The sequence below is a fragment of the Falco rusticolus genome, chromosome 7 (assembly GCF_015220075.1).
Source record: "Falco rusticolus isolate bFalRus1 chromosome 7, bFalRus1.pri, whole genome shotgun sequence".
NCBI classification, from domain to species: Eukaryota; Metazoa; Chordata; class Aves; order Falconiformes; family Falconidae; genus Falco; species Falco rusticolus.
The window spans coordinates 52,628,700-52,653,392 of NC_051193.1; the positions used below are offsets into that span (position 1 = coordinate 52,628,700).

At 51.3% G+C, this 24,693-nt stretch overlaps 1 protein-coding gene and 1 long non-coding RNA gene across 3 annotated transcripts; one reads left to right on the plus strand and one right to left on the minus strand.

Moving 5' to 3' along the window:
* Positions 1–897: 897 nt before the first annotated feature.
* Positions 898–5,940, minus strand: LOC119151774. 2 transcript variants are annotated; one of them, XR_005105544.1, is made up of 3 exons: positions 5,452–5,940; positions 1,587–4,283; positions 898–1,550 (listed from the first exon to the last, which is right to left on the minus strand). It is a non-coding gene; the product is annotated as an uncharacterized LOC119151774 (long non-coding RNA). The 2 variants fall into 2 exon arrangements; XR_005105543.1 differs by lacking the exon at positions 5,452–5,940 and adding an exon at positions 4,981–5,197.
* Positions 5,941–12,372: 6,432 nt separating this feature from the next.
* ZFP36L1 (ZFP36 ring finger protein like 1) lies at positions 12,373–15,867 on the plus strand. The gene is made up of 2 exons (XM_037395600.1): positions 12,373–12,605; positions 13,353–15,867. The coding sequence occupies exons 1-2, from the start codon at positions 12,549–12,551 to the stop codon at positions 14,301–14,303; spliced, it is 1,008 nt and encodes a 335-aa protein (XP_037251497.1). The 5' UTR covers positions 12,373–12,548; the 3' UTR covers positions 14,304–15,867.
* Positions 15,868–24,693: the final 8,826 nt, after the last annotated feature.

A 24,693-nucleotide genomic window follows, 5' to 3' on the forward strand; every position in this document is an offset into this window, starting at 1 on the left:
CCTACCTCAGCCATTTGCACCGGACTGTATGGGGCAGAAGTGAACCCAGGCCCCACCAGAGAAGGTGGGGAGACCCTGCCCAGCATGCAGATTGTTTGCAGATCCTTGCAGCGTGGTGGGATCAGCCAACACCCTGGTACAGGGTGTGTGTGCGTGTGATGTGGTTAAGGAGCACACGGTCACTGATTTTCAACTGCCTACCTCTGTTCTGTGCGTGGCCTGTGTGTCAGTTTCAGGCATAATAACATCATGATATCATAATGATATATCGCACTCTGATGACACCATTGCATGGAGTAAGCCAGAGCAATCTGATCTCATTCTGCAAACGTGGAGATGAGTGTTCCTGCTTCACAGGACAAGTGGGTGGCAGGTAGATGGAGATGGCGCTACCTATATTGTCAGCCCTGGGTGGGAACGTGACCTGCTGGGTTAAATTAGGTGGCTGGAGCTTAACACCTCAGCTCTAGATCTGCCTCAGTGGCTGTGGGTGAGTCACCAAACCAATCTGCATTCACTTCTTCCATCTGTGAAATGGTGACAATAATATTTCCTCACCTGATGGGGGGAGGGAAGGGAGCGTGTGTGTGTAAGAATGAATAAATGTTTACAAAGCACCTTGTAAGCAGTGCGCAGGCCAGCTCTGGCTGTGCATAGGCGGAACCCGTGTTGTTCCCTCTGCTCCGGGTTGCACCATACGGTGAGCACGCTGTGGGGTGTAAACACTCCCCTCAGAGTCAAACAGTTTCAAACAAGAGCAAATGAGATAATTCCTCAGGAGAGAAACAGAGAGTGAAGACTTAATGTGTTACCAGCAATTTCAATAAGTTCCATTCAAGGAAAAGCAAAGTAACTTTTAAACGAACAGAAAAGAATAAAGTAGAAAAACAAATGAACTGTGACCAATTTTTTTTTAATGGTAGCATGATCTCAGGTTTCACTTCCCAGATGGGAAACAGAACAGAGAAGTGAATCCCCTTGAAATAAAAGTGAAGTTAATAACGGGACGCCTTTAGCTGCTTGCCACATCCTGTGTATGCTGATCGCTCCGTTTACAGCTGGCAGGAGCCCTTCTAGACTCTTCTTTACCACATTAACTCTTTGCCGAGCCAAACTGTGTTGTATAAATAGTCGGGATAAAGCCTCCCTGCATCTCCCCTCCAGCACCAGGGTGCCCTGTGTGCTGCCCTGCACTAGCGATCACCTCCCTTCCCGCACGCACCGGCGCCTGCGTGCACACCGCTGCTGCCCTGCCCTCGCACCGGCGCAGACCCACGCTCCCCACGCCTTGCATCAGCGAGCGCTCGCGCAGCCCTACTCGCCCTTGCGTAACACCCGCACCCCCGCCCAGCCCACGCCGGTTCTTCTGCAGTCTGGGGCGCTCACACGCAGCCACGTGATGGCCACTCAGTGTCTTGCTCACATGTTCACTAGCTCTTGTTCTTACACACGTACACATTTCCTTAAGCTAGCATGGACACACACACACATATGCACAGTCTTCCTAGTCTAGTACGTGAACTCACTGATGCACACATGCACAGAAATACCTATTTTTTGCTTTTTCTGGCACTAAAGAGAAATACCTATTTTTTGCTTTTTCTGGCACTAAAGAGATACGGAAAAGCATGCACTTCACAAATGCAAACTGGCCGTAACCATATACAGCCCAGCTATGAGGCAGAGCTATCCCCCTCCATAGCATCGTCATTGAAACAGCCCTTCTTCCTGGCACGAGCTTTCTGACTGAGGGTTCAGCTGCTTCAGGAAAGGTGGCTTAGATTGGCATATTCTTTCATCAGCACAGCTATTTTTATTGGCCTGATTTAGCCTGGACATTTAGGTTTTGGCGTGTTACTGGCTTTTGCTGCTGCTGCTTTTCGTTCTGCTTATACTGTTGGAGGTGACCGTGGGACCCTCTCTTTGCCAGCAGACTTGCTCTTTTGAACTGTTTCACCAAAAGAGCCTTTGCCACCCACCACCCACACACCTGCTCCCCAATGGGTCTTCACCATTTCAGTGGCACTTACAAATTCTGGTTTGCATTTTGGAACAGCTGTATTTGAAACAGACACTATCATATCCTCCACAGCCTGAATCTGTGGGGCTCTGATCCATCAACAATACTAGAAGTGACAGACTGGTCATCTTTGAACCACGCGTCTTGAACACATGTGAACTTGGGAGGAGCTGCACAACGCCAGCCAGCATCCCAGCACTGTACTCGTGCAAGCAGCAAAGCGGTACATGTGCATGTGCTGTTATTGCAGGGCAGTGCAAAGCCTCAGCTGGAAGGACACTTTAATGAAGAAATTTATTTCCAGGTAATTTCAGTCCTCTCTGCTGGGTGGCTGGGAGAATGGTCACGGCTGACACCAAGACACCAGTTACTGCAGAAATTACATTGTGTGGATACTTGTCCACTAAGAAGCGCCTGTACCGTTGGCTGAAGTCTCATTTCACACAGGACTTCAGGTAGCCCTTGAAGGGGAGAGTTTCTTGCTGTTAGGAATTACTGCTGGACCTATTAGCCAGCTGGACCAGCCACATGCAGGATTGCTGAAAAAGTGATCTGTTTTTCTCCCTGACCCCTCCCAAAGGTGGTCCCAAACTTCTGATTAAGCTCTAGGTACGTGCCAAGTAACAGCTCCCTGCAGAGCTGGGGGCTGGGATCCGGGCCTTTCCCAAGTGGCACTCGAGAGCCAACATCCTCTCCTTTCCAGGAGAGCTAATCCCAAACATTTGAGAGTCATGTTCCAAAATACTGTCAGTCACCTAAAGAACATAATCTAAAAAATTAAAACCAATAATGTTGAATTCTGTATGTTTGCCTCTTGACTCTTCAGTCTTCGGCTCACGCTCCAGAGTTTCCATGTTTTTCTTTGCACTGGCTAGCAGGAAAAGCATGCTTTTCTTAACCGAAAAATGAGATTCTCTTATAACCACACGATCTATGGAGCAGAGTCTTAAAGAAAAAAAGTAGGAACAAAGAGGAGCATCAGCCTTCCTCTTCTCACAACTCCAGCAGCCAACAATCAATGTCTCACGTGTGTGCAACACCTCTTACCCTCTTACAGAAAGCCAAGGATTTGTAGGGAGGAGGTGCCCTGCTGTTGATCTCCCAGACCACCTGGGCTTGGCAATGTCAAGGAAACTGCTGTGGAGCAGGGCATCGTGGCATCCCATCCATGCTCATTACCTGTACTGTAAGGCAACTAAGACACCAGGCCCAATGTCTCTGCTCTCATGAGAAGCGTGATTAGCTCTTCTTTGATGCTGATTAGTCCAGGCTTTGCTTTTGTTTCTCAGTCAAAAGCCTACCTCTCCATGGACCCAGGGCCCAGTGCAGCACTGGCAGCTGCAGGTGGCGAGAAACCCTACTTGAAATAGATAACAGGCATCATCCAGCAAACTATTTCCCCTCCCTGCTCTCTCCACAGAGCCTGTGGTGAAGCTCCTGCCTCTCTGGGGCAGTCACCTGTAGACACGTGGCATTTCTCCGTCTCTCATTTCTCTGCAAAACTTTCCGTATGCAGGAAAATTCAGAAACTCAGAAGGCAGCCTTCTGCTCCCAGCTCATCTGCCTTCCTGCATGGAGGGGTTGGATGCCTTTGCAATGTGTCACCTCTGAGCCTCTGGTCCCCAAACTCCAGCCTTGGAATCCACGTGGTTCTTTACTGACTTCGTAAAAATAAACAAAGTCCTGGTAGCATTTAGGTCATGCTAGTAAATTATTTACACACACACACTTCCCTTCCATTTCTTACTGCACAGGTCTTGGTGTCACCACACCCTGCCAGGGACTGTGTTGTCCCCCACTGTGTGGTCCCTGCTCCATGACAGTCAGATGCTGATGCTGAACAGGCTTTCAGTGCACAGGCTGGGCTTCGCCAGCTGCTGCTCAGGGCTGGATGTTGCCCACAAGGCAGTTGCATCCAAGTCTCTGAAAAAGTGGGTCTTGGCAGTCCAGCCAGAGCAGGTACACTGCTACGGGTGGCTTGGTACGCAGAGCTGAGTTCAGGACAGATAAAAGCTTATCAACAGATGGCATCCAGCAGGGAACAGCACTGCGAGGCAGACGGGTGGCAAAGCACAAACTTCCCTTGCAACTATTTTTAAAAGCACCTTTACATCTTTCTTTTTGACTTGCACAGCACAAAGAAACCAAAGCATCAGCCAGTTGTTACTGAAGGTTCCTGTACTCCTCTACTTCCCTGGTGCAGGCCAGGGGGCTGGTGAGCACCGGCTGGGCCATCCTGTCCTCTGGCTTTTACCGCTTCCCCCTGAAATAACAGTGGAATAATGTGTGTAAAGAGACACATCCAGAAGATGGACCAGGAAGCTCAGAAGTGGAGGGGCCAGGGTGCCCCTGGGATGGAGGGCAGCTGACGGGGCGGGGGCAATTGCCTAAGCTAAGTGCCAGGTCCAGCACATATGGATCCAGGTCTTGGTCTAGCCGTAGTTTAGTTTCCCCATCGACCTGTGAAGTGCTTCAAAGGGTGCTGAGAGAGTCTGCAAAGGGTGGTGGGAGCACCAGCACCTTCTGCAGCCAGCGGGGAGGCTCCCGCGCTGCCGGGGCAGGCTGCAGCGGGAATTTTACCGCTAACTCCCGGAGGAGCAGAGCGAGGCAAGCGCACAAAGCCTTCTCAATCCGAGTTCAAATGTATGAATTTACCATATCTAACGCCTCCCTGAAATCCAGACAGACTCGATTACATTCCCTCTCCGTAATGAATCAGTAATTATATTGAAGAACACTATTATTTGTCTGGCATGACCTACATAAACCCGACTTGGGGAGTGCATAGTTGGTGCAATGCCAGTGCTCTGTGCCCTGCGTATTATTGCCTTATAAACACAACCATTGTTTGAATTTCAGATCAAAACAAACCGAGCCACGTCACTTGTCAGTTATTAGATATCTTTTTCCCAAATGCTCACCCAGACCGTATTACAATAACAATAATTATTATTACATACTTCCTTATTATATGTTTGTGCCGAGGTAGCACATTTGCCTTTTTCCCACACGTTAGTAGCTTCTCCTGACTCTTATGATTCACTTCTGCTTGTTTCCCAATGTCCATAAGCTCTTTTTGTGTTCCCGGCTGCATTTCATCAAGACCTGCAGACTGGCCCAGGGACCCACGGTGCCGCATTGCACTAGTCCACGAAAGGTTGCAAATGGCATGGGGGCTTTGCTCCTCGAAGGAATATACAAACAGGAGAAAGACATGGACCCTGCCCCCAGGTGCTTTATAAATATTTAACTTGGCCTGATAATATGATAAGGACTGATTATGTGATTTGGACAGACTAAAACCCAGCCCTGCTTGGGAAGGGCTGGAAACGGACCCTCTGAGGGAAACTGGAGGGTGGGTGTGGGTGTGCAGCAGGGGCACAGTGACAATGCTTCCCACAGACACTGCTGCAGCTGGGGGTAGGACTTACCTTGCCTAACTTGGGACATCCAAAATTTAATTGTCAAATCCTCAGCAAGTTGCTGATCTGCCTTTACAGCACAGAAGAGAAGTGGGTGCTTGGCTGCTGAGTGAGTCAGCCCTTCTCAAGATAAATGTTCAAGATAGGTGAGATGAATCACATGCTAGAGGTGCCTATTTGTCTCCATTGACTATGCAGGAAGCCTGTCCAGCTAATTAGGTTTAGACACCTAACTTTTAGGCACCTAAAATCAGGTGAGAGGAATCCCATCCTCATCGATATTCTTCACTACCAACCTGATAAATGAGGCAGTGGGAGAGATACCCTGGAAATGCCCTCCCAGAACTGGACCTGACCAAATCCCTCTGTCTTCTGTGCCTGGGAATCTGCAAAGCCTCGCCTCTGCGTCCTCCCCACACAGCTCCTACGGGCATGGGGTGCTCCAGCCATGCCCAGCTGGCAGAGATGAAAGCCTGTTCCCCGCTGTGGTCTGAATGAGGCAACGGTCTTGTGGGAAAAGACAGAATAGTGGAACTGAAGCCTGTATCATAATGTATTCAGAGCAGGCAGGGGGAGGGGAAAAAAAAAAAAAAAAAGAAAGAAAAGGAGACTTGACCTTGGCTTCCTGCCTGGCGCTAAAAGTGTGTTTTGATGGAACGGGATAGGTGGGAAAGCAAGCTGCCTCCCTGATGCAAGTATCTCATGGAACTGTAAGAAGTGTGGCGCGCAACCCGTGTGTTTGGAAATCAGGTTATGACAAGTTCCACTGTGAAGGGCTGAAGTGGCATTTTTCATAGGGTTACAGCTGGGCCTGTTGGAGGTGAGCCGCCACCAGCATTGCACGTCAGACAAATGACACAATCCAAGAGGCTCCCGAGTAGGTTTACATTTTCTCCTTTAAAAAAAGAAAGGTGAAAGTATTTAGTCCTAGCACATTCTTTTGGAGGGAAAAATCATTGAAACATTCCACTGGTTGACGTCTGCTGAATAAATCAGCAGCCAGGGCTGCTCCAGCTGGAAACGGGCAGAGGCCAACAGAAATCGCTGTGCTGTGTTATCGCCCTGCTGTGTATGGGCTTGGGAGCGTGGAAGCAGGATTTGAAAAAAATGTGGAATTGGTGCTGGTTTCTGAGATCTGTGCCTTTCCATGTCCCTGATCACTTTTGTTTCGTGAACTAACCACCCTATCGATACAAGGGCAATTGCTGTTTTGATGTGCAGCAGGTGTCACTTGCTGCTTTTTCTGGAAACTGCCAACAGCCTCTTTAAAGCTTCTGGCACTTGCTTTACCCTGAACGACGATTTGTTTAGATAAAAGATATTTGACTTCTCTTTGCCTTGGCAGGCATAGGTCCCTGTGTAGACTAGGCCCAGTTAAAGGTACCTAACAGAAGCTGTGCCTTTGCTGTACACCATAGCAGCTCCTGAGTTTGGGACTAACAGTGATGCTAGGGACCCTGGGACTGCCAAGTGCGAGGGTGCTGGCAGCCAGCTGTGCAAGCTGTCCCATATGGGGGTGCTTCCCACAGACAGGGGGATGGGGAACTGCTCCAGGGACCTGCAGTGGGATGGCATACTGCTTCTCAGCTCTCCTCCACCAGTGGTGTGAAACATCTCTTGCTCCATCCCTCGCCTTGCTGTACCCAGGCTGGGGCACTTTCTCAGTTCCCGTTACCATGCCAGCAGGATGGAAAACCCTTCTTCAGCTTCATGCAGTTGCAGCGCACTCAAGGAGGAAAGACAGATGAGATTTGCTCCTTGCCCTAAAGGGTCTGCAACTTCACTAAGAAGTATTGACAAACCCCAACAAGAACAGGGAGATTTCCCTGCAGGAGGTGGCGGGAGGTCTGTGGTACTGCAGGAGGGTGCTGCTGGGCTTTCCAGCCCTGTGCACCACATATGGACTGGGTGTGTAGATGCTGGGCAGGCTGGTGGGTGCCCTGCCAGGGAGCCAGGGTGCAGTGACGACAGCCCGGCACCCAGGCCAGGAGCAGAGGTTCCTCTTGAGGCACCTTCACTTTCCACAACCATGTAGCAGCCAGTCCTGGTGATGCTCTTTTCCTCCAGCCCCTCAAACCTATTATTTTTCCACACTGGTTTGTGCCTCAGCCCAGCACAGGCTGCATGTGGGTGCAGCTGGACAGAGCCCAGGATGTGGCTGGCCCAGCCACCTGAGCAATCATGGCAAACAGCTAAACGCTAACACAGGCTTGCTGTCCTGCTATGTGGAAATGTATTAATTGCATTAGTATTTCCACTGGAAATTATAACCTAGATCCATTAAGTTCAGCCAAATTCCCTACCCTGCGTCTGCTAAAAGGGCACCCACCTCTGCTTTTTCCACTGCAGCATCTTGTCAGTGCCACCATTTGTGCTGCTAAACTTGTGGCAGGCTAGTCACATTCATGTGACACTTGCAGAAGAGGCCACACACTACCTCCACCTCCTGCCTCCCCCTCCCCTCACGTCCCCCAGAGGTAGCCCAGCATCTGAGCTGCCGAGAAACAGAAAACCCTCTTTATGAACAACCAAGTCGGATCCCAAACCCTATTACTAATTAGTAAAGATGTCCCATAATTTAGATCGCCTTGGATGGTCTTTAGGTTGTTCACAGGTGTAAAGTCAGGAGGATTAAGGGCTTATAATACTCGTCTGGCACTGTTGTGACCAATTCCAGCAAAAATAATGGAGCTAGCTTCTTGGGTTTCCTGCCACCACAAAGTACACACATGCACACGCTCTCTATTTTATGAATGTTTACATACCCGAGCTGCCAGGAATCTCACTCCCATTGCTTCCCACCACCTTAACACACTTTCCTGTATCTCTGTGAATTTGTTTTCTCACCGAGCAGCTGGTAGTATCCCTCTCGATTGGGAGCAGGCGGAGGCCAGGCTCCCCCGGGTGCCAGAAAAGCCTGGCAGAGGGCGCACCTACAAGCTGTGGTTTCCATCCCGAGCCATTCACACCTCCCAGTGGCTACCCAGAGATGTTCCATGGAAGAAGCGCAAGGCCAAAATAAAAGGAAGGATTAAAAAGTTAGGGACAGACGGAGAACGGCCATGCTGACATCCGCCTACTCCCCCCGAAAGGCCACAGCATCTGAGGAGGCGCCTGCAACAGAGGGAACAGCTACACCTGCTTGTGGAGACCAGCAGAAAGGCACTTCCACACCTCCACCTCCAGGGACACAGCCAACAAAAATAGCACCGGACCCAAAAGATATGGATAGAACAGCGACTGCAAAAAGCTTCGACTCATCTTACACCCCCCGCAGAAATAAAGGCAGGAGGTTTGTTCTTCCTTCGTCCCCAGCCTCCGTACATCGGAGCACCACTGCGGAAAAGACATGTCTGTTTACATGACGATTCCCATGGGAGCGGGGGAGCGAAATGCCTAACTCATCCAAAACTCTCAGGGGAAAACCTTGCTCGTGTGAAAGCACTTCCCTTTCCTACCTTGAAACTTTGGGAACTGAGTGGTAGGAGGGGGAACAAACCAAACCACCACCCCCCACCACCTTGTTTTCAGCAGTTCAGGCTTTTTTGCGCTGTGTTCTCACTCAGTAACTGACTGACGCAAGCAGACCTGCAGGCTTCCTATTGCCAAACGGCTCCAGGTGAAGGATAAGTGGAGGTGTCTCAAGATAGCAATCTTCTTCTGTTGCTATGGGAGCTGTAACATCACCAAATATATCTGTGGCAAAGCTGGCACTTGGATTCAGTTCATACTCAAAGTAACCTCTTATTACCCTGACGAGGAGTTAAACTGGGCAAGGAGTGCAGCTACCCCGTGAGACTGTTCTCCAGCCTTCAGCAGAGGCCACTGTGTGAATCTGTGCCCAGCAGCTCGGGGACGAGATGGTGCTGATTTGTACTTCCCAGTGCTGACCTCCTCCTGCCTGGCCTGAACAATCCGACGCCACACAGCAAATCCCAAGTTTGCGGGTGCACCTCTGAGCCCATCAGGATTAGACAGAGTATCAAGTGTAAAAGTAGACCCTAACTATGCAAAACTAACCAGGCTGAGTCAGAACAAAGGTCTTTGTGGCCTTCCTCTTACCTCCAAGAGCAGCCGATGCTTAGCGGGAAAAACAGGGGAATGAGAGTGATACTTCTGCTGCGCATTGTCCAGCAATGTGCCATGGAGGTCTGCCTTTGCCTTTAGTAAACCTCCAGGGACTTTTCCTCCATAAATTTGTCAAATTGTTTTTTTGACCCTGTTTATACTTTTGACCTCCACAACATCATGTGCCAACAAGCCCACAGTTTTATATGCACACACGACTGGAAAAAGTACTCCTTTAAACCTCCTGCCTTTATCATTTCATCCGCTGCCCCTGCTTCTTCCCGGTTTTCTGGCCATTCTGGCCTGTTTCAGCTCTCGCTCAGGAAAGCAGATCTTAATTCCTCCATTAAATGTGTGCACAGGTCTGACAAAAAATCTTATTCCTCTGCATTTTGCAATATGTTTAGCATCTGCCTGCATCAGAACCACGGAACGAGAATGCTCCAGAAGCTGCTTGGGCACTGAGGATGGATTTGGGAAGGGCTCAGGAAGTCGTGGACATTTATTGCTGCTTCCTGGGCCCAGCTGTAGTATCCCAACTGGAATGTGCTGGGCCTGGACAGATTGACCCCCACAAGGCAACTAGTGAGCATGGCACTGCATTCATTTGCTTTTTCAGTAATCTTCTTTAATAACTGACTTTCATTTATTCATTTACCTATCTTTATTCATTTGCATCTATCAAAGTTCTGGCACGGCTCTGGCAGGAGGTGCAAGGCTCCCATTTTTTCATTCCTCCGCTCGGTGTGAATTCATGCCCACACAAATTCCCACTCTGGCCTGGAGGGCTCTGACTTTCAGCCACGAGGTGGGGTGAGCAGCTAAATTCCTGATGTGAGCATGTGCGCAGCCAATGCAAAGCAGACCACCATGGAGCCGGGCTGCGCCAAGCGAAATCACTGGTGAAAAAATTCCTTCTTGGCTTCAGCTTTTGCCGCTCGATCCGGGGAAATGTGCAACCTTAAACCCCCGGTTTCCAAAACAAATGCGACACGGGGCGAGGAAGGCAGAAGCGGCGGGGGTGGGCAGCTGCGCTGGCAGCGGGGCAGCCGGCCCCGGGAGCAGGGGGGGGCCGGGAGCCGGGGGGCCCCGGGAGCCGCGGGAGCCCCGGGAGCTGCGGGAGCCCCGCTCCCCCGCACGGTGCCCCCCCGCTCCCCCGCACCGCAGCCGGCCAGCGGGGGGAACCCGGCCGAACTGCGGGCTGGGAGCGACTCAGGAGCGAAATGGTTATCTCGGCTGGCTTTCTCGGTAACTCTTGGAAAGTCCCCGAAATGACGTTTCTAACCTAACAATTAAAATGGGTTTAATTATAGAGAGGCTCAGAGCCCTGGGAACAAGCACCATCTACAGAATGAGTAAACAACTGCAGAAAATAATAGGCTGGTCTCTGCCCTGGTTGCTCCTCACTTCTGGCCAAGGCAAGGATAAAGAAAGAAAAAAAACTAGAAAGAGAAGGAAATTCGAGGAACCTGATTGCTCTCCTTAAGTAAATAATATTTGAAAAAAAAAATCTGGAATAGACGGAGCCTGTGGGCGTTTCTCTCGGTTGGTTATTTTGGCCGTTCTTGAAGACCGAAGGAGGGGAACTGATCCGCCGCCAGCGCCAAGTCCAGATCCCGCGACTCGAGCAAGCAGCAGCGGCGCGGCGGTGTCACGGTGCCGGGGTGCCGGTGCGATGGCCGCCGGCGGGGCCGGGGTCCTGCTCTCCCCGCCGGCCCGGGCGCAGCCCAGGGACCCCCGCCCCCCCCGCCAGGGGCCGCCGCCCGGCCTGAGGTGAAACACCCCCTGCAGTTACAGTCGGGGCCAGCCATGCCTCGGCGGGGGGTAAGAGTTGAGGGGCAGCAGGTTTCACGCTGAGGCACCCAGGTATCGCCAAGCCCCGAAGCACTTTGCTTTTCCTTCTTTTTTTTTTTTTTTTTTTTTTAAACACGAAACTGCCGCCACCCCCCCCCCCCCCCCCCCCCCCCCCCCCCCGCCATATCGATATCAGTATGAATCATAGTTTGCCAACTAAAATCTGGAGCAGATTACTTGCTCAGAGTTTGTTTTATTTGGTTGTTGGTTTTTTGGTTTTGTTGGGGTTTTTTGTTGTTTTACAATTTCAAGTTCTGGAGACTGGAAGAGGACTATACGGGGAGAAAAGGCCGCATTTATCAAGCACCCTTTTAAAGCGCAAACCCCTATTTTAACAATGTAAATTACTGCGGATGCGAGCTATTTCCCCTTGCTGAGCGTGCCAGGTTTCAACAAAAATTAGAAAAAAAGCCCGGCTCCGGGGCAGCGGTGCGAAGCAACGCCGCGACTGCCAGCCTGCAAAAACGCGAGGACGAGCGGCCGCGCCGAAAATGCATCCGAGCGATCGCACCCGAGGCGGGCGGGGAGAGGCCGCGGCCGGGCTGCAACCCCGGCACGGCCAGCCCGCCCCGGCACGGCCAGCCCGCCGCCCGCGGGGCTGGATTTCCCGGGGGTGCAGCGCTGCCGCCGGGCCGCGGCGCGGGTAAGCGCGAGCGCAGCTCCGGTCCGGCCCCGCCGCCGCCCGCGCGCGCCACCCCCCGCCTCGCACACAGGCGCGCGCGGCGGCCCGCACCACTGCCTGCTCCCGCGCGGGACGGGCAGCCCGCCCCCACGCCGCCCGCCGCTTTTTTTTTTTTTTTTTTTTTTTCCGCTTTCCTGTTTTCCCCCCTTTCTTTCTTTTCTTCTCGCCCCCCCCCCCCTTCTTCCTCCCGAAAGTTTTTCTGGGCCTGCCCGCCCGGGTGATTCAGTCGCGGTGTCAATCACCCTGCCCTCCTCCTCCTCCCCCCCTTCCTCCCGCCGCCGGCTCCTCCTCCCGGGGGCAAGTCCGAAACTTTATAAGTTGAGCTTTCCGCGAGCCCGCTGGAAGCGGCGAGCGGGCGCGGCGGCCGGGAGGGCTGGTGGCGGCATCAGCAGCGGCGGGGGGCGGCTGCGCGCCGGGGCGCTGGAGGCTGTGCCGTACCCACGCCGCGACTCCTCGTGTCTCTGTGCCGCTGCCCCACCCGCTTCCCCCCTCGGCGCCGAAGATGTCCACAGCCCTGGTGTCGCCCACCATCTTCGACCTGAGCGAAGTTTTATGCAAGGTAAGCGCGCCGTCGGGGCCGCGCCGCCGGCTTCGGGGGCCGTGTCGGGGATCCCCGCCCCCCCCACGGCGTTCTGGTCCGGAGCTGGTTTAGCGCCGCAGGGCGCAGGGCGGGGACCGAGCGCGGCTGCGCCGTCCCGGGGCGCGGGGCCCCCGCCGGCGCTTCCCGCCGCCCCGCTCTCCCGGCGGGCCGAGCCCGGGCGCCGGCTGGGGGGGGCCGGGCCCTGCCCCTGCCCCCGGGGCCGCCGCGCCGTAACACGCCTGGGCGCGGCGCGGCGGGCGGCGGTGCTGCCGAGGGGCCGGGCGGGCCGGCGGGCGGGTTCCCTCCCCGCGGGGCTCGGCCGCCCCTCGCTCGGCCCCGCTGGAGGGGGCGGCGGGGGCTAGGCGGGAGCCGCGGAGGGGAGCGGCGGGGCCGGCGCCCGCCCTTCCCGCTCGCCGCCGTTCCCCGGGGAGCTTTCCCGGAACGGAGCTCCGGCCTCGGAGCCTTTTCGGACGCGGCCAGCGGCTCCCCCGCGGTTGGCTCCGTTCTTTACTTGCGTGCGCGGGGGCGGGCGGGGTGGGCCGGCCCGGGGCCCTCGGGTGAAGCGGCTGAAGGGGCTGAAGCAGATGTTGCTGCCGGGGGAGCCCGTTGGGGCAGGGCGGCCGCCGCCGCTCCCCGCGCCGTGCTGTGCCGCGGGAGGCTCCCGGGGCTGCATGGGGACGCCGGCGGAGGCGGTGGCAGTGACCGGCCCTTGCTTTCTTCCTGCAGAGCAATAAGATGTTGAATTACAGCCCGTCGGGTGTCGGTGGGTGCCTGCTGGACAGGAAGGCGGTGGGTACCCCGGCCGGCGGGGGTTTCCCTAGGAGGCACTCTGTCACCCTGCCCAACTCCAAGTTCCACCAGAACCAGCTCCTCAGCAGCCTGAAAGGGGAGCCGGCTCCCATGCTGGGCCCCCGGGAAAGCCGCTTCCGGGACCGCTCCTTCTCCGAGGGCGGCGAGCGCCTGCTGCAGCAGAAGCAGCCCGGGGGACAGGTCAACTCCAGCCGCTACAAGACAGAGCTGTGCCGCCCCTTCGAGGAGAATGGCGCCTGCAAGTACGGCGACAAGTGCCAGTTCGCCCACGGCATCCATGAGCTGCGGAGCCTCACTCGCCATCCCAAGTACAAGACCGAGCTCTGCCGCACTTTCCACACCATCGGCTTCTGCCCCTACGGCCCGCGCTGCCACTTCATCCACAACGCGGAGGAGCGCCGTGCCGTGGCGGGGGGCCGGGAGCCCGCCGTCACCGACAGACCCCGCCTGCAGCACAGCTTCAGCTTCGCCGGCTTCCCCAGCACTGCTGCCAGCGGGCTGCTGGACAGCCCCACTTCCATCACCCCGCCGCCCATGCTGAGCGCTGATGACCTGCTGGGCTCCCCCACCTTGCCTGACTGCGCCAGCAACCCCTTCACCTTCTCCAGCCAGGAGCTGGTCAGTCTCTTTGCCCCCAGCATGGGGGTGCAGGTGCCCAGCGGGGGCTCCCCCACCACCTTTTTGTTCAGGCCCATGTCTGAGTCTCCCAACATGTTTGACTCGCCGCCCAGTCCTCAGGACTCCCTCTCTGACCAGGAGGGCTATCTGAGCAGCTCCAGCAGCAGCCACAGCGGCTCAGATTCCCCTATCCTGGACACCTCAAGACGTCTTCCCATCTTCAGCAGACTCTCCATCTCCGACGACTAATCTGGGGTTTTCCTCTTGCTCCCCCCCACCTCTTATTACAATGTTAAGCTGAACTCCCCCTGCCCTGTCCCCAGTAGTCCAAGCTGGATGTTAACCTGTCCACCTGCCTGCTGTAGACCCACTGGCTTAAACCTTAAGTGCCAAATTACAATGAAAAGCAATAACGTTTACAAAATTAGTGCCTTTAACACTTTCACTGTGACTGTATTACCTCTCCAGCTGCAGAGGGCACCAGCAGCTCTGCACTTCCAGATGTGCAGGAAATGTCCGGACCCAGCTCCCTCCACTGGCCACGTACTGCATCGCCCTCTCCCACTGGCCAGTTTCCGCTAGGCTGCAGGCATGTGGGGAAGCGTTAACATCCAGTCCTCTTTCTCCCCTCCCCTTAAAGACTAATCTTGCCTGGATCCACTCAGGTCTGTGGGAAGAAAAGCTGAGAACGGACAAAGGTTGTAACATGAGTGGGATTTCGACTGGGAGGAAGAAAACAAGACAAAACCGAGATGGACTATGAGAGACTAGATTTTGGTGCTAAAAGTTCCCCGTATATTCATGTGACATCTTAAATAAAGAAATAGAGGGGGTGGGGACAACAGAAGTCATTCCACACACACACACACACAAGTTCGTGTAAACAAAGTTCCAGTAGACATAGCTTTAATGGTTTTGCTCTAGAGTACTTTAGACCTATCTTAGAGCACTCACGCCAAGCTTTTTATTATTTTTTTCTGGGTTTTTAATTTTGTATAACTTTTCAGAAATTGGAGAGCAAATTTTGCTTGTCACTGCACAACAATATAAAAAAGCTTATTTAACTTATCAAAACGTATTTATTGCCGAAACCTATGCTTTTTTGTTAATTTTGTTCATATTTATCGGGATGATGAATCCATAGAATATATTCTTTTATGTTTAAATTATGATCTTCCATATTAATCTTAAGATTGTGAAGTGTCTTTTTCCTTTTTTTTCCCCACAGTTTAATATATTATACTACAATGACATTTTTTGTAACTTTACACTTTTTTTGGTTATTTTATTTTAAAAAATGAAAAATTAATTTAAAAAATGCAAAAACTGTGTTTGGATTATTTATTTTAGAATTTTCCCACCCCCCCCCCCTTTTTTTTATGTTGGACTGCAAATTGAGTTAATGTGCTTCTTTGCCTTTCCTCTTCTCCTCCTCTTCCCCTCCCCTGGGTCTTGTCTACCTGGGCTTTAGAATGTACATACCTGAGCTCTGTTGCGAGACAGCGCGGAAGGAAGACTTTTTTTTTTTTTTTTATAGATTCTTCAAGGAGAAGCCTTGGGCTCAAAGTGCCTATCTGAAGACATTCCAAATACAGTTTGTCTTTGTGTTTCTGTATTCCAAGTTTGGAGTTTTCCTTGCCAAGGTTAACGGGACTGGCACAAAGAGAATAATGAATGTAATTATTTCCCCCCCCCAGTTACTGTTCACTACATTGCTTTTTCTTCCTCTTTGTGTGAGTTTATTTAAAAGAGAATCTCTTTTGTAATGACTGTTTGCAGTTTAAATCAATAAACCCCGAGTTTTTTCAAGAAACTGACAGTGGAGCTGGTTTTACTTGCAAAAATTGAGGGGCTGGTTTTAGATGACCACTCAAATACAGATACTTCCCTTCTCTTGACCTTTGAGGTGCCCATCTTGTGGTCAAGCATCCCTCTGTCATTCCTCACTGATCCAGGGGTCAGCCCTGCAAGCACATGGGTGTGCAGATCAAGGGCAGCAAATACCTGATGTGACCTACCCTGGTGGTCTTTTAACCCTTTCTTGTTTCTTACGAGTCCTCCCATCTTGAGTTGCTTGGTCTGTTCCTGCAAACTTCTTTCTGATCAGTGTAGCTTTAAACCTTGGATTGGCTTATTGTTCCTTGTGTGCCCTGTGTTTCCCGCACAGCTCCTTTCCTCTCAAGGAGAGCCTGTGTGTGTTTTGAGTGAGGTTAAAGTGGGGTGTTGATGTGGTACGGGTCAGCTTTGGCAGAGCCGCTGCTTGGTGTTTTGCATAGGAGGGGAATATGGACCCCCAGCAAAGCCTCGGTGTACACACAGATCACCCTGCTATTGCATTCAAGCCATTGTACCCCTTGAAGGTATCGGCCATCCATCCCAGAAACTTCTGAAGCCAGTGGTTTTGTTTAGGGATGCTTTGCCAGCGCTGCTCATTGTGTTTTCCCATTTGAGCTCTCCGGAGCAAGCTTGGCACTCTTAATTGGGAACTGTTCCAGCTCTCTTCCAAATTGGGGGTGGAATATTGATGCCAAACTACTGATCCTTCAGCTGTCTTGACATGCCTCAGTGTTCAGGAGAGACATTGCCTAATTCATGTTGGAAAAGTTCCTGCCAAAAAAAAAGCTGCAGGGTACCTCGAGGCTTACACTGCCGCCATACCTTCCCTGCTGTTGGCTTTGTTTAACGTGCTTTCTTGTGCGGTCTGGCCATATAGGTGAGCTAGGTGGAGAAAAGATGGTGGAAGAAGAGTTTGGCTGGTGGAAGCTGGTTCCCATGAACAGTGGAAAGAAAAGTTGTATGGGGAGTCTGCTCGGCAGATGCTGACTTAACCAGCATGCTGGTCCTTGACAGCAGAGCCTCAGGCAGAGCCGCAGTGCTGCTCAATGGCCTTCAGATACCTTCTGCTGACCGCAGCCTTGCCTGCCCTGGGCATACGGGTGGTTGGGCCCACATGAGAGATGGGCTTCTGCCTGGAAGATGCATGCCCATCTGCAGCAAGCACCCAGGCCTGCCTCCTTCCCTGCTGCCTGAAGCAGAGCCATCAGCCCCTGAAGAGCGAGGCATATCTGATCTGGAGAGGATCCCAAGCCTATCGCAGGGTGTGCACGTGGAGCTTGAAACTGCTCGCTTCCTCTCTGGACTTTCTGTGCAGCTCTACAAACAAATAGTCTTTGTCCAGTTAATAATTGGTGAAGAAAATAGCTGTATTAGTTGCATGGTGCTATTGGTATGACAAACAACTGGGAAACTGTGCTAAAAGTAGGTCTTCACTCATGGTACTGTACTTCCCTCGTCCTTCTAGTGCACTGGTTCTGGGAAGCCAGCACCGTTTTTCTTCTGTGAGCTTATTAATGATAAATGCCTCGTCACTCAGTGTTTTGCTTTTTGAAACTAACCTTGAGCTAGGTCACGCAGGTGATAGAGAAGAGCAGAACAGGCAGCATCAGAAGTTTACTTTCTGTAATAGTTCACATGAGAAAGAGAGTGAGCGAGCGAGCGCACTCACGCTAGAGCCTCCAGCAAAGCAGGGATTTGCCTGATCCGATACCATTAGCATTCATTGCAGTTTGGGTATATGGCAGCAGCTAGTCTGGAGGGACTTCTTCCTTGGATTTACTGTGGATGAGTTGTCCATGCTGTGTCCCCTAGCATGCGGGTGCTAGGTTACCTTGGTAACAGATGCACAGCATCTGTGTCCCCTAGCAGTTCACCATAGTCGGTAATAGCCTAGCCAAGGCTCAGAAAGGTAAATAGCCTTTCCTAGCATGATGGTTTTGAGACACATATTCCTCTGACTTGGGAGTTCCCCCATGCTCTGGCTCCTTGATTTAGTGCATGGGCCTCTCAGCGTGGCCAGAAGAAAGGGCTGGCCTGCGCACGGGCCCAATTGCTCCTGACGTGCCTGGTGTGCCAGGGCAGTACCCACAAGGACGAGATACCTGTCATCCCATGTAAGGTGGCATGGCAGAATGTGCCTTGGTACGCTTCACAGGTTGCACTTCCAGCTCTCACTGTGGGGCAAGGGGACACCTATGGTGGCTCCTGCTGCTCCTTACATTTTGTTACAGTCATGGATGCTTGCTGTGGGATCCTGGTAAAAGGGCTGCGTCCATACATCTGGGCTGCAGGCATTAGTGGTCAGTCACTTATTTTTTGTCTTCGAAGTTAGGTGACTTCAGTGCTATCCACCTTCAACATGTCTAGCTGTCTTTGTAAATTACAGCCAGCATGCATGGCTGGCTGCGCCAGTTGCCTCTTGGTAAAGAGTAGTGCGATGACTTTGATCTGCAGAGCTCCAGGTGGCTCAGATCCCACTCTGGTAGCTGCCTCCCTCCTTCCTAATTCCTAAAGCAGCTGTAGGTGTCCCAGCAACTGTACTGGCTGCTCCCATGCTAGGGGCTAGGTGTGGCTTTTGTACCAAAACACCCTCAGTTTGGCAATAGAGGGCTGTGGAAACAGAGGCTGTCTCATGTCCCAAACTTCTTTGTAGGTGAGGGCTGCAAAGTCAAATAGGGTTTCTTTGTTGTTGCTGTTGTTGTTTTTAAAGGCAGGTAGGAACTTTACTATCTAGTTTTGGCCAGCCTTTGTTTAGCATCACTTGCACACAGGCATGGTGTGCCAGATTGCAAGTAACAAAACATACCATTTAAAAAGAACCCTGAAATGCTCCAAGTTCCTGATCCTGACAGCATTTGCCTCATCAGCATAGTCATGAAGTTGGGAGGCAGAGAAGGAAAGAACATGGAGAAGCAGAGAATAGTAGAAATATGCCTTGGAGGACTGTTAACAAGCTGGTTTGAATTCTCAGTCTGTATAGCTCCTGCAGAGGGGGGGCAATGGTCTGCGAATGGGACTTGGAGCTGCTGTTGCAAATCACGTAGGGAAGATCGGGCTCCACGAGGCCTTGCACAGTGAAGGGGAGGTGGCGGTGGGGCAGAAAATGAGGGGGTCACAATCTAAAGAGATGGGGAGCAAGCAAGAGGGCAAGAGCCAGAGATCAAGTCCACATAGCACCAGTATAGCAAGGGTGAGAGAGAAGCCAGACTGTCTTGAGTCTGAAGACTTGCCTAATGGTGTTTGGATGCATGAAGGCTAATGACTGGGTCTTTCCAGTGGGGTTCAGGAGCAGCAGCACTGAGGGGAAGGTCTCAATAATGTAGCCCGCCGGATACTATCTTATGATTATGCCCAAGGATATGAATGAGTATTAAGATGCAGTAGTACGTGTGAAAACCACAGCATGCCCTTTACACTTGCTAATTGCTGCAATTTGTGTGGCCTGTGTTGGGGAAACCTTGCATGTGCTAGGTTGGTTTTTTTTCTTCCTCTCCTAGCTCTGGAGAAAGAGGCTTTGGGAGAAGGGTGAAGCAGCCAGTGTGTGAGCAAAGAGGCTGCTGGCTCCGCTGCTGGAGGTGTTGCAGGGGCTGGAGGCTGCAGATGTGATGCCCAGGGGTGCCACTGACCCAAAAGCACAGCCCCAGTACCTGCCTGGGAGGGAGAGAGGAGCTGGTGCTTGAGGGAGGCTCCTCACGCCCGATGTAACAACAGGCAAACAACGTGTGGTCTTGTATCCACAGTGGGGCTGGGGAGGCAGTTCTGCTGCAGGGAGGTGGTGTGATGAGCGACCAGGCGCTCTGGTGACAGGCAAAACCATGGAGAGTGAAGTGAAAACATGCAAAAAGATTAGGAGTAATGACTGGTGCCTTCCTCACCTGGGCCCCACAGAAGAAGGGTCAGGAGGAGCCTGTAGCAGGAGCAGTTTGAGGGGTATTGACCAGACACAAACAGGAGGAAAACAGCAAAGCTAGTATTGGGAAGGCGTTCAGCTGGGAGGAGGGGGTGACACCCATCGCAGAGGGTCTCCCATCGCAGATGGGAGGGACAACGAGACTGGCTCAGCAGGGATGCTGCAAGCATCTGCCGGGAACTCGTGTAACAGCCTTCACGCCCGAGGCCAAGTTCAGCCCAAAACATTAGAAGATGATTCTGCCTGGTGATGTAAAATGTCCTTTGTTTGGAGACTCTCTGGCCTGTTAAGCAATGCCTGTTCCTCACAAAGCCAACGCTTATTCCCTAGAATACTTCCAGCAAAAAGAAAAAAAAAAATAGTTCCTCTAAGACACCCTAAACCAATACCTGCTGTGACTAAGCCCTTTGGGCAGCTCTGCAGCTGATTTATATCCTCCTCCTCCAAACTGAAGGGGTTAGAGTGGAAACAGACGCCGTGTTAAACGTAGCCGAGGGCAGCGAGCAAGACAGCTCTGCAGTGAGGCGGGGAGGAAGCGGGGCTGCAGGCGGCTGCTGCCAGGCGTGACGCCGGTTCGGGTTTCCTCATAGGCAGAACAGAGCTCCTTTTGGCTGGGTTTATTATACTGCAAATGTTATGAATTCCACATCTTAATTTCCAGAGAGGCTTTGCTTAACTTTTGCTGCGTCTTTTTTCCCTGGTTTTTTGTTTTGTTTTGTTTTATTTTGTTGTGTTTTTTTTTTTTACTACCGTTACCTTAACCTCTTCTTTTTGACTGGGTTTTGGTCAAAGCTGCCATTTTCTGAGCAAACAGAGGATCGGAGTTTTCCCTGCCTGGGCTCCAGCTGCAAATTAATCTCCTTTCATAGTTTCATTTTATGTCCGCCCACTATCCCCACCACATTAACTTAGTCAACACATGGAAGTGAAATTTTTCCATGCAGGATCCTGCGGGTTGTAAGGCTGTGTGGAGCATGTGACTGCCAGCTCCAGAGTTTTCCTGCACCTCTGGGTGGAAGGAAGTTTCTTCATCTCCCACATATGTGAGCGGTTGTCGGTGTGATGTGAAAGGTTTTAACAACTGGTGTTGGTGGAAACATTTCAGGGTTCAGCATTTCTTTGTGTATTTAAAGTCCTGCCGCACCGGCCGGGCGGAGGCAAAGCCATAGGTATGGTATGTTTGCAGTACCTCCGGTACTACCAGACCACCGGTCAGCAAATGAGCTGGTTGGACGTTTTTTCGTGGAGCTGTTCCATCTCTGTGGGGTTTACCTCTGTCCCAGAGAGGGCTGAAAGTGCAAGTGATGACAATGCTGACCAAGATGGATAGAGTCTGCTTGGGCTACGTAGTAGATGTGCTTTGTACTTCTACATGATGCCTCTCACGCGTAGGCCTGGGAGGACTTTACAGGTATTTCGGGCACTTGGAAAACATAACTACCTATCCCACAGATTTTAAAACCCCATTAGATATACAACTGCTCAGTGAAGGAGATTGTCAAGGCAGTGGCACAGTATCAGAGAAAGAGCTGCAAAAATAATTTAGGACTCCTGATAGTTTTTCTCCTGTCTTGGTCTCCAGGCAACAGCAAATATTTCTCCTGAATACTCTGGATGAGCAGATGCCAACGTTGATTCAGAGGAAAAGGATGTAGCCATGCAAGCCATAGAAATGTTGTTTGGGATGGTAGCCACAGCCCCTAAGGAGACATTAAGCAATATGGAACAAATGCCAATGAAGTTATTTCTTGAAACTCTTGCTGTGTTTGCTGTAAAGAGATTTCTTGAGCAGTCTTATGTGGGAGCCATCGTGATTTACCTTGATTACAGCTACGTGGAGAGCATATACTGTTTCACAGCTCTGGAGATGCTGCAAGAGCTTTTGGGCACTAACAAACTCCTGGTTTACTAAGAAGCTACAGTCACAAGAAATGAGGAAAGGTTTTGTTCAAGGCCAACATCAGGGTGTGAAAGGGGCACTTTTGCTTGGAAAAGGGATGACGCTGAAAACGTGCATAGAGACTCCCTGTTTATTTTCTCTTGGCCTCAGATCTTCTGTGCTCTGTTTACAAATAACCCCCTTTTCCCTATTATTAGACTTACAAATTTGTCATTGATTGAAAAGTCAAGAACAAACTTAATGCACCCCCTCTTGAGTGTGCCCAGCCAAAAGAGGTAGGGGAATGGCAGAAAATAATTTTCCTCTAAGTTTAGGGAATGTGGCTTCGGATTCATAGGCTGAATCTGCTGACCAAGATATTTTCCCTCTTTTCCAGCACTTTTCTGACCAGAAAAACACTTTCAATGTGGATGAAAACAGAACTGGAGATGTTTTCGAAAAATTTGAACAGTTGTTTCAAAAGCAAGCATTTTGTAAGAACTTGAGGGCTGGCAGCTGGAGGAGGCCAGCGGTCTCATGATGGGGGCCCAAGACAGGCAGCCTGTGGGGTTATCAGTGTGTCATCCAGGTTGGCAGGACTTCTAGTGAGTCATCCAGACCTTCACTCTTCGCTATGATGGGATTGATCTCATTATCCCCAAATCCCTGTACCTCTCGGGCACAGAGGTCATCTAGCAATAGTTTTGAATGTCTCCAGCACCAACACATCCACAGCATTCCCTTGTTAGGGAGTTTCAGTGCTCAGGCTATTTTAACCTCTCCACATGTAGCCTAATGATTAACCTGAATGTCTCCTACAGAGGTTTGTGGCCATTAACTTTGTGTCCCATCCCCTTTGGTTAATGAGACTGGAACCCAGCTTCCAGGTGAGGTCCCTGCAGAACGGCACATGTGGTTTCACCTTGCAGCTTTCCTGCCAGCTGTGTTCTTCCCCAGCCTGCTCCCAGGGGATCTGCTTTTCCAAACCATTCTGCTCCTCTCTTCCTGTGCCTGCTCAAAAATAGGATGTCCTAAACCCACCCTGGACTTTCATTTTCAGCCTGGTTCTGCTCTCACTGACGCTGCCCTACCTCTGTTTCTTTGTGGAGGCAAATTCAACCTTCCTGGCCTAATCTGTGATGAGGATAGGAGAAAAGCACTATATCAAATTGTATTGGTTCTATTAGAAATACAATGGGACAAGAGTTGACTTCTTGTCACAGCATTGTGCTGCCAACCAGGGCCATGCCCCATTACTGTGGAGTGTCCTGGCTTCCCTCGCACAGCCTGGCAGTGGTGAGTGCCTGCCTCTTGGGACTTTATCCCCACTGGGTTGCATGTATGAATATGTACACATGCATGATATCTAACTCTGATATTAGCACTGCGCTCCACAGCACCCACAATCCTTGGGCAGTCTCCTTGCTGTGAGGCTGGGGCAGCCCAGGGCCTCCACCAGTGTGCACACAGGAAGCCAAGCTCCTGCCCTTTGCTTTTCCTTCCTGAAGGAGAGACACTCATCCCTGTCCCCAGGGAACATAAGCTTTGCAACATGAGTTGATTTGTTTCCACTTACTTATCATTATCTTGGTTTACATAAATTACAGTGCTTAACAGCGGTCATAAAATTATCTGGCTTTAAAAAATTCAGCTGTAGAGTTTGGCCCTGTGACCTCCCTGATCAGCTCATTTCCAACAGGCAAAACATGCAATGGGAAAAGAAACAGTCCTTTCTCGTTTGTCACTATGTTCATCTCCCTTTTGTATCAACAACCAGCTTGCCTGGTCTTCTAGTGTTGGTCAGTATAGAAAACTACAGCAAGTCTTTCACCATGTGCTGCTTCACCGTTCTGAATAAAAATGTCAAGTTATTTAAACCAACTGAATCATCCGGTGACCCTCAACAGTGACCGCCATGTCACTAATATTTTAGAGTCAAGTTCTGCCCTGAAAAGGAGGCTCCTTGACAAAGAAAGCAGTAATGATCCTCTTTCAGGGATGTTGGATCACCTCTGGGTGTATGGCAAGTAAAATATTTTCTCTACCACCTGTCGCATCTGGAAGCTGAAAGGCAAGCTGGCTGCATTTATGAATCGCTCTTTGACCTGTGTTAGGATTTCAGCAATGAGAATCTGGTTTCCAATTGTGGTAAAGAAAGATGACAGAGCAGATGCAGTAAAAATCCTATTTTAGTTGCCAAAAACAGAAACTGTGACTCTAAATACGCATAAGGAGTAGATGGACTGGACAACCAGCAATATCAGATAGTTGCTTTTCCAGCAATGGTACTTGCACTTTATTTCTGTCAGCAAGTTGGACAGGACTGTGCAGATTCTTGTGTCCTTCTTACTCTTGACGCCCAGAGGGATGGGTAATCTGTAACGCTGTTTCCTATCGTGTCGCTGGTTTATTGTCCATAAAAAACTTCACCCTTTGGGTCATGCTATTTATTTCTCCAACAATCTTTATAAGAGGCCTTATCAAAATTGGTGTAAAAAGATGGTTGACCCACAGTATGCTTATTAGGTCACCTTTACCTGCTCTTCCACTATTTTTTTCTTATTCAGTGTATGACTATGTCATCACAAGCAACGTGATTAGCAGTCAAAACCACGCGGGCTGATAAGACCATAACCCCATGTCCCACAAGCAATTAAGCCCTGAGCACCCCAGGAGAGCGAGCAGAGGAGAGTGTGAGGTGTAGACGGGCAAAGTCGGCGGGTGTGACACCAGGTTTTTGGTTTGGTTCAGATACAAAGTGCACTCGGTACTTTCTCTGCAGCACTGTGGGCAGCAGGCAACACAAGATGGGCTTCAAAAGGCGTGTGAGAGGCAGCAGCCTGTCTGGGGAGGGTTGAGCTGGAGTGCCGCTGTGGGGGGTCAGCCCTCAGTGTGGGGCTGCTGGCTTCACGTGGGAGAGAGAAGGCCCTTTGCCCCCGCTGCCTCGTTGCTGGCTCTGGCAGAGGAGAGCAGGCAGCCCGCCGTGGCCACCCTGCCACCGAGGGGGCTCTGGA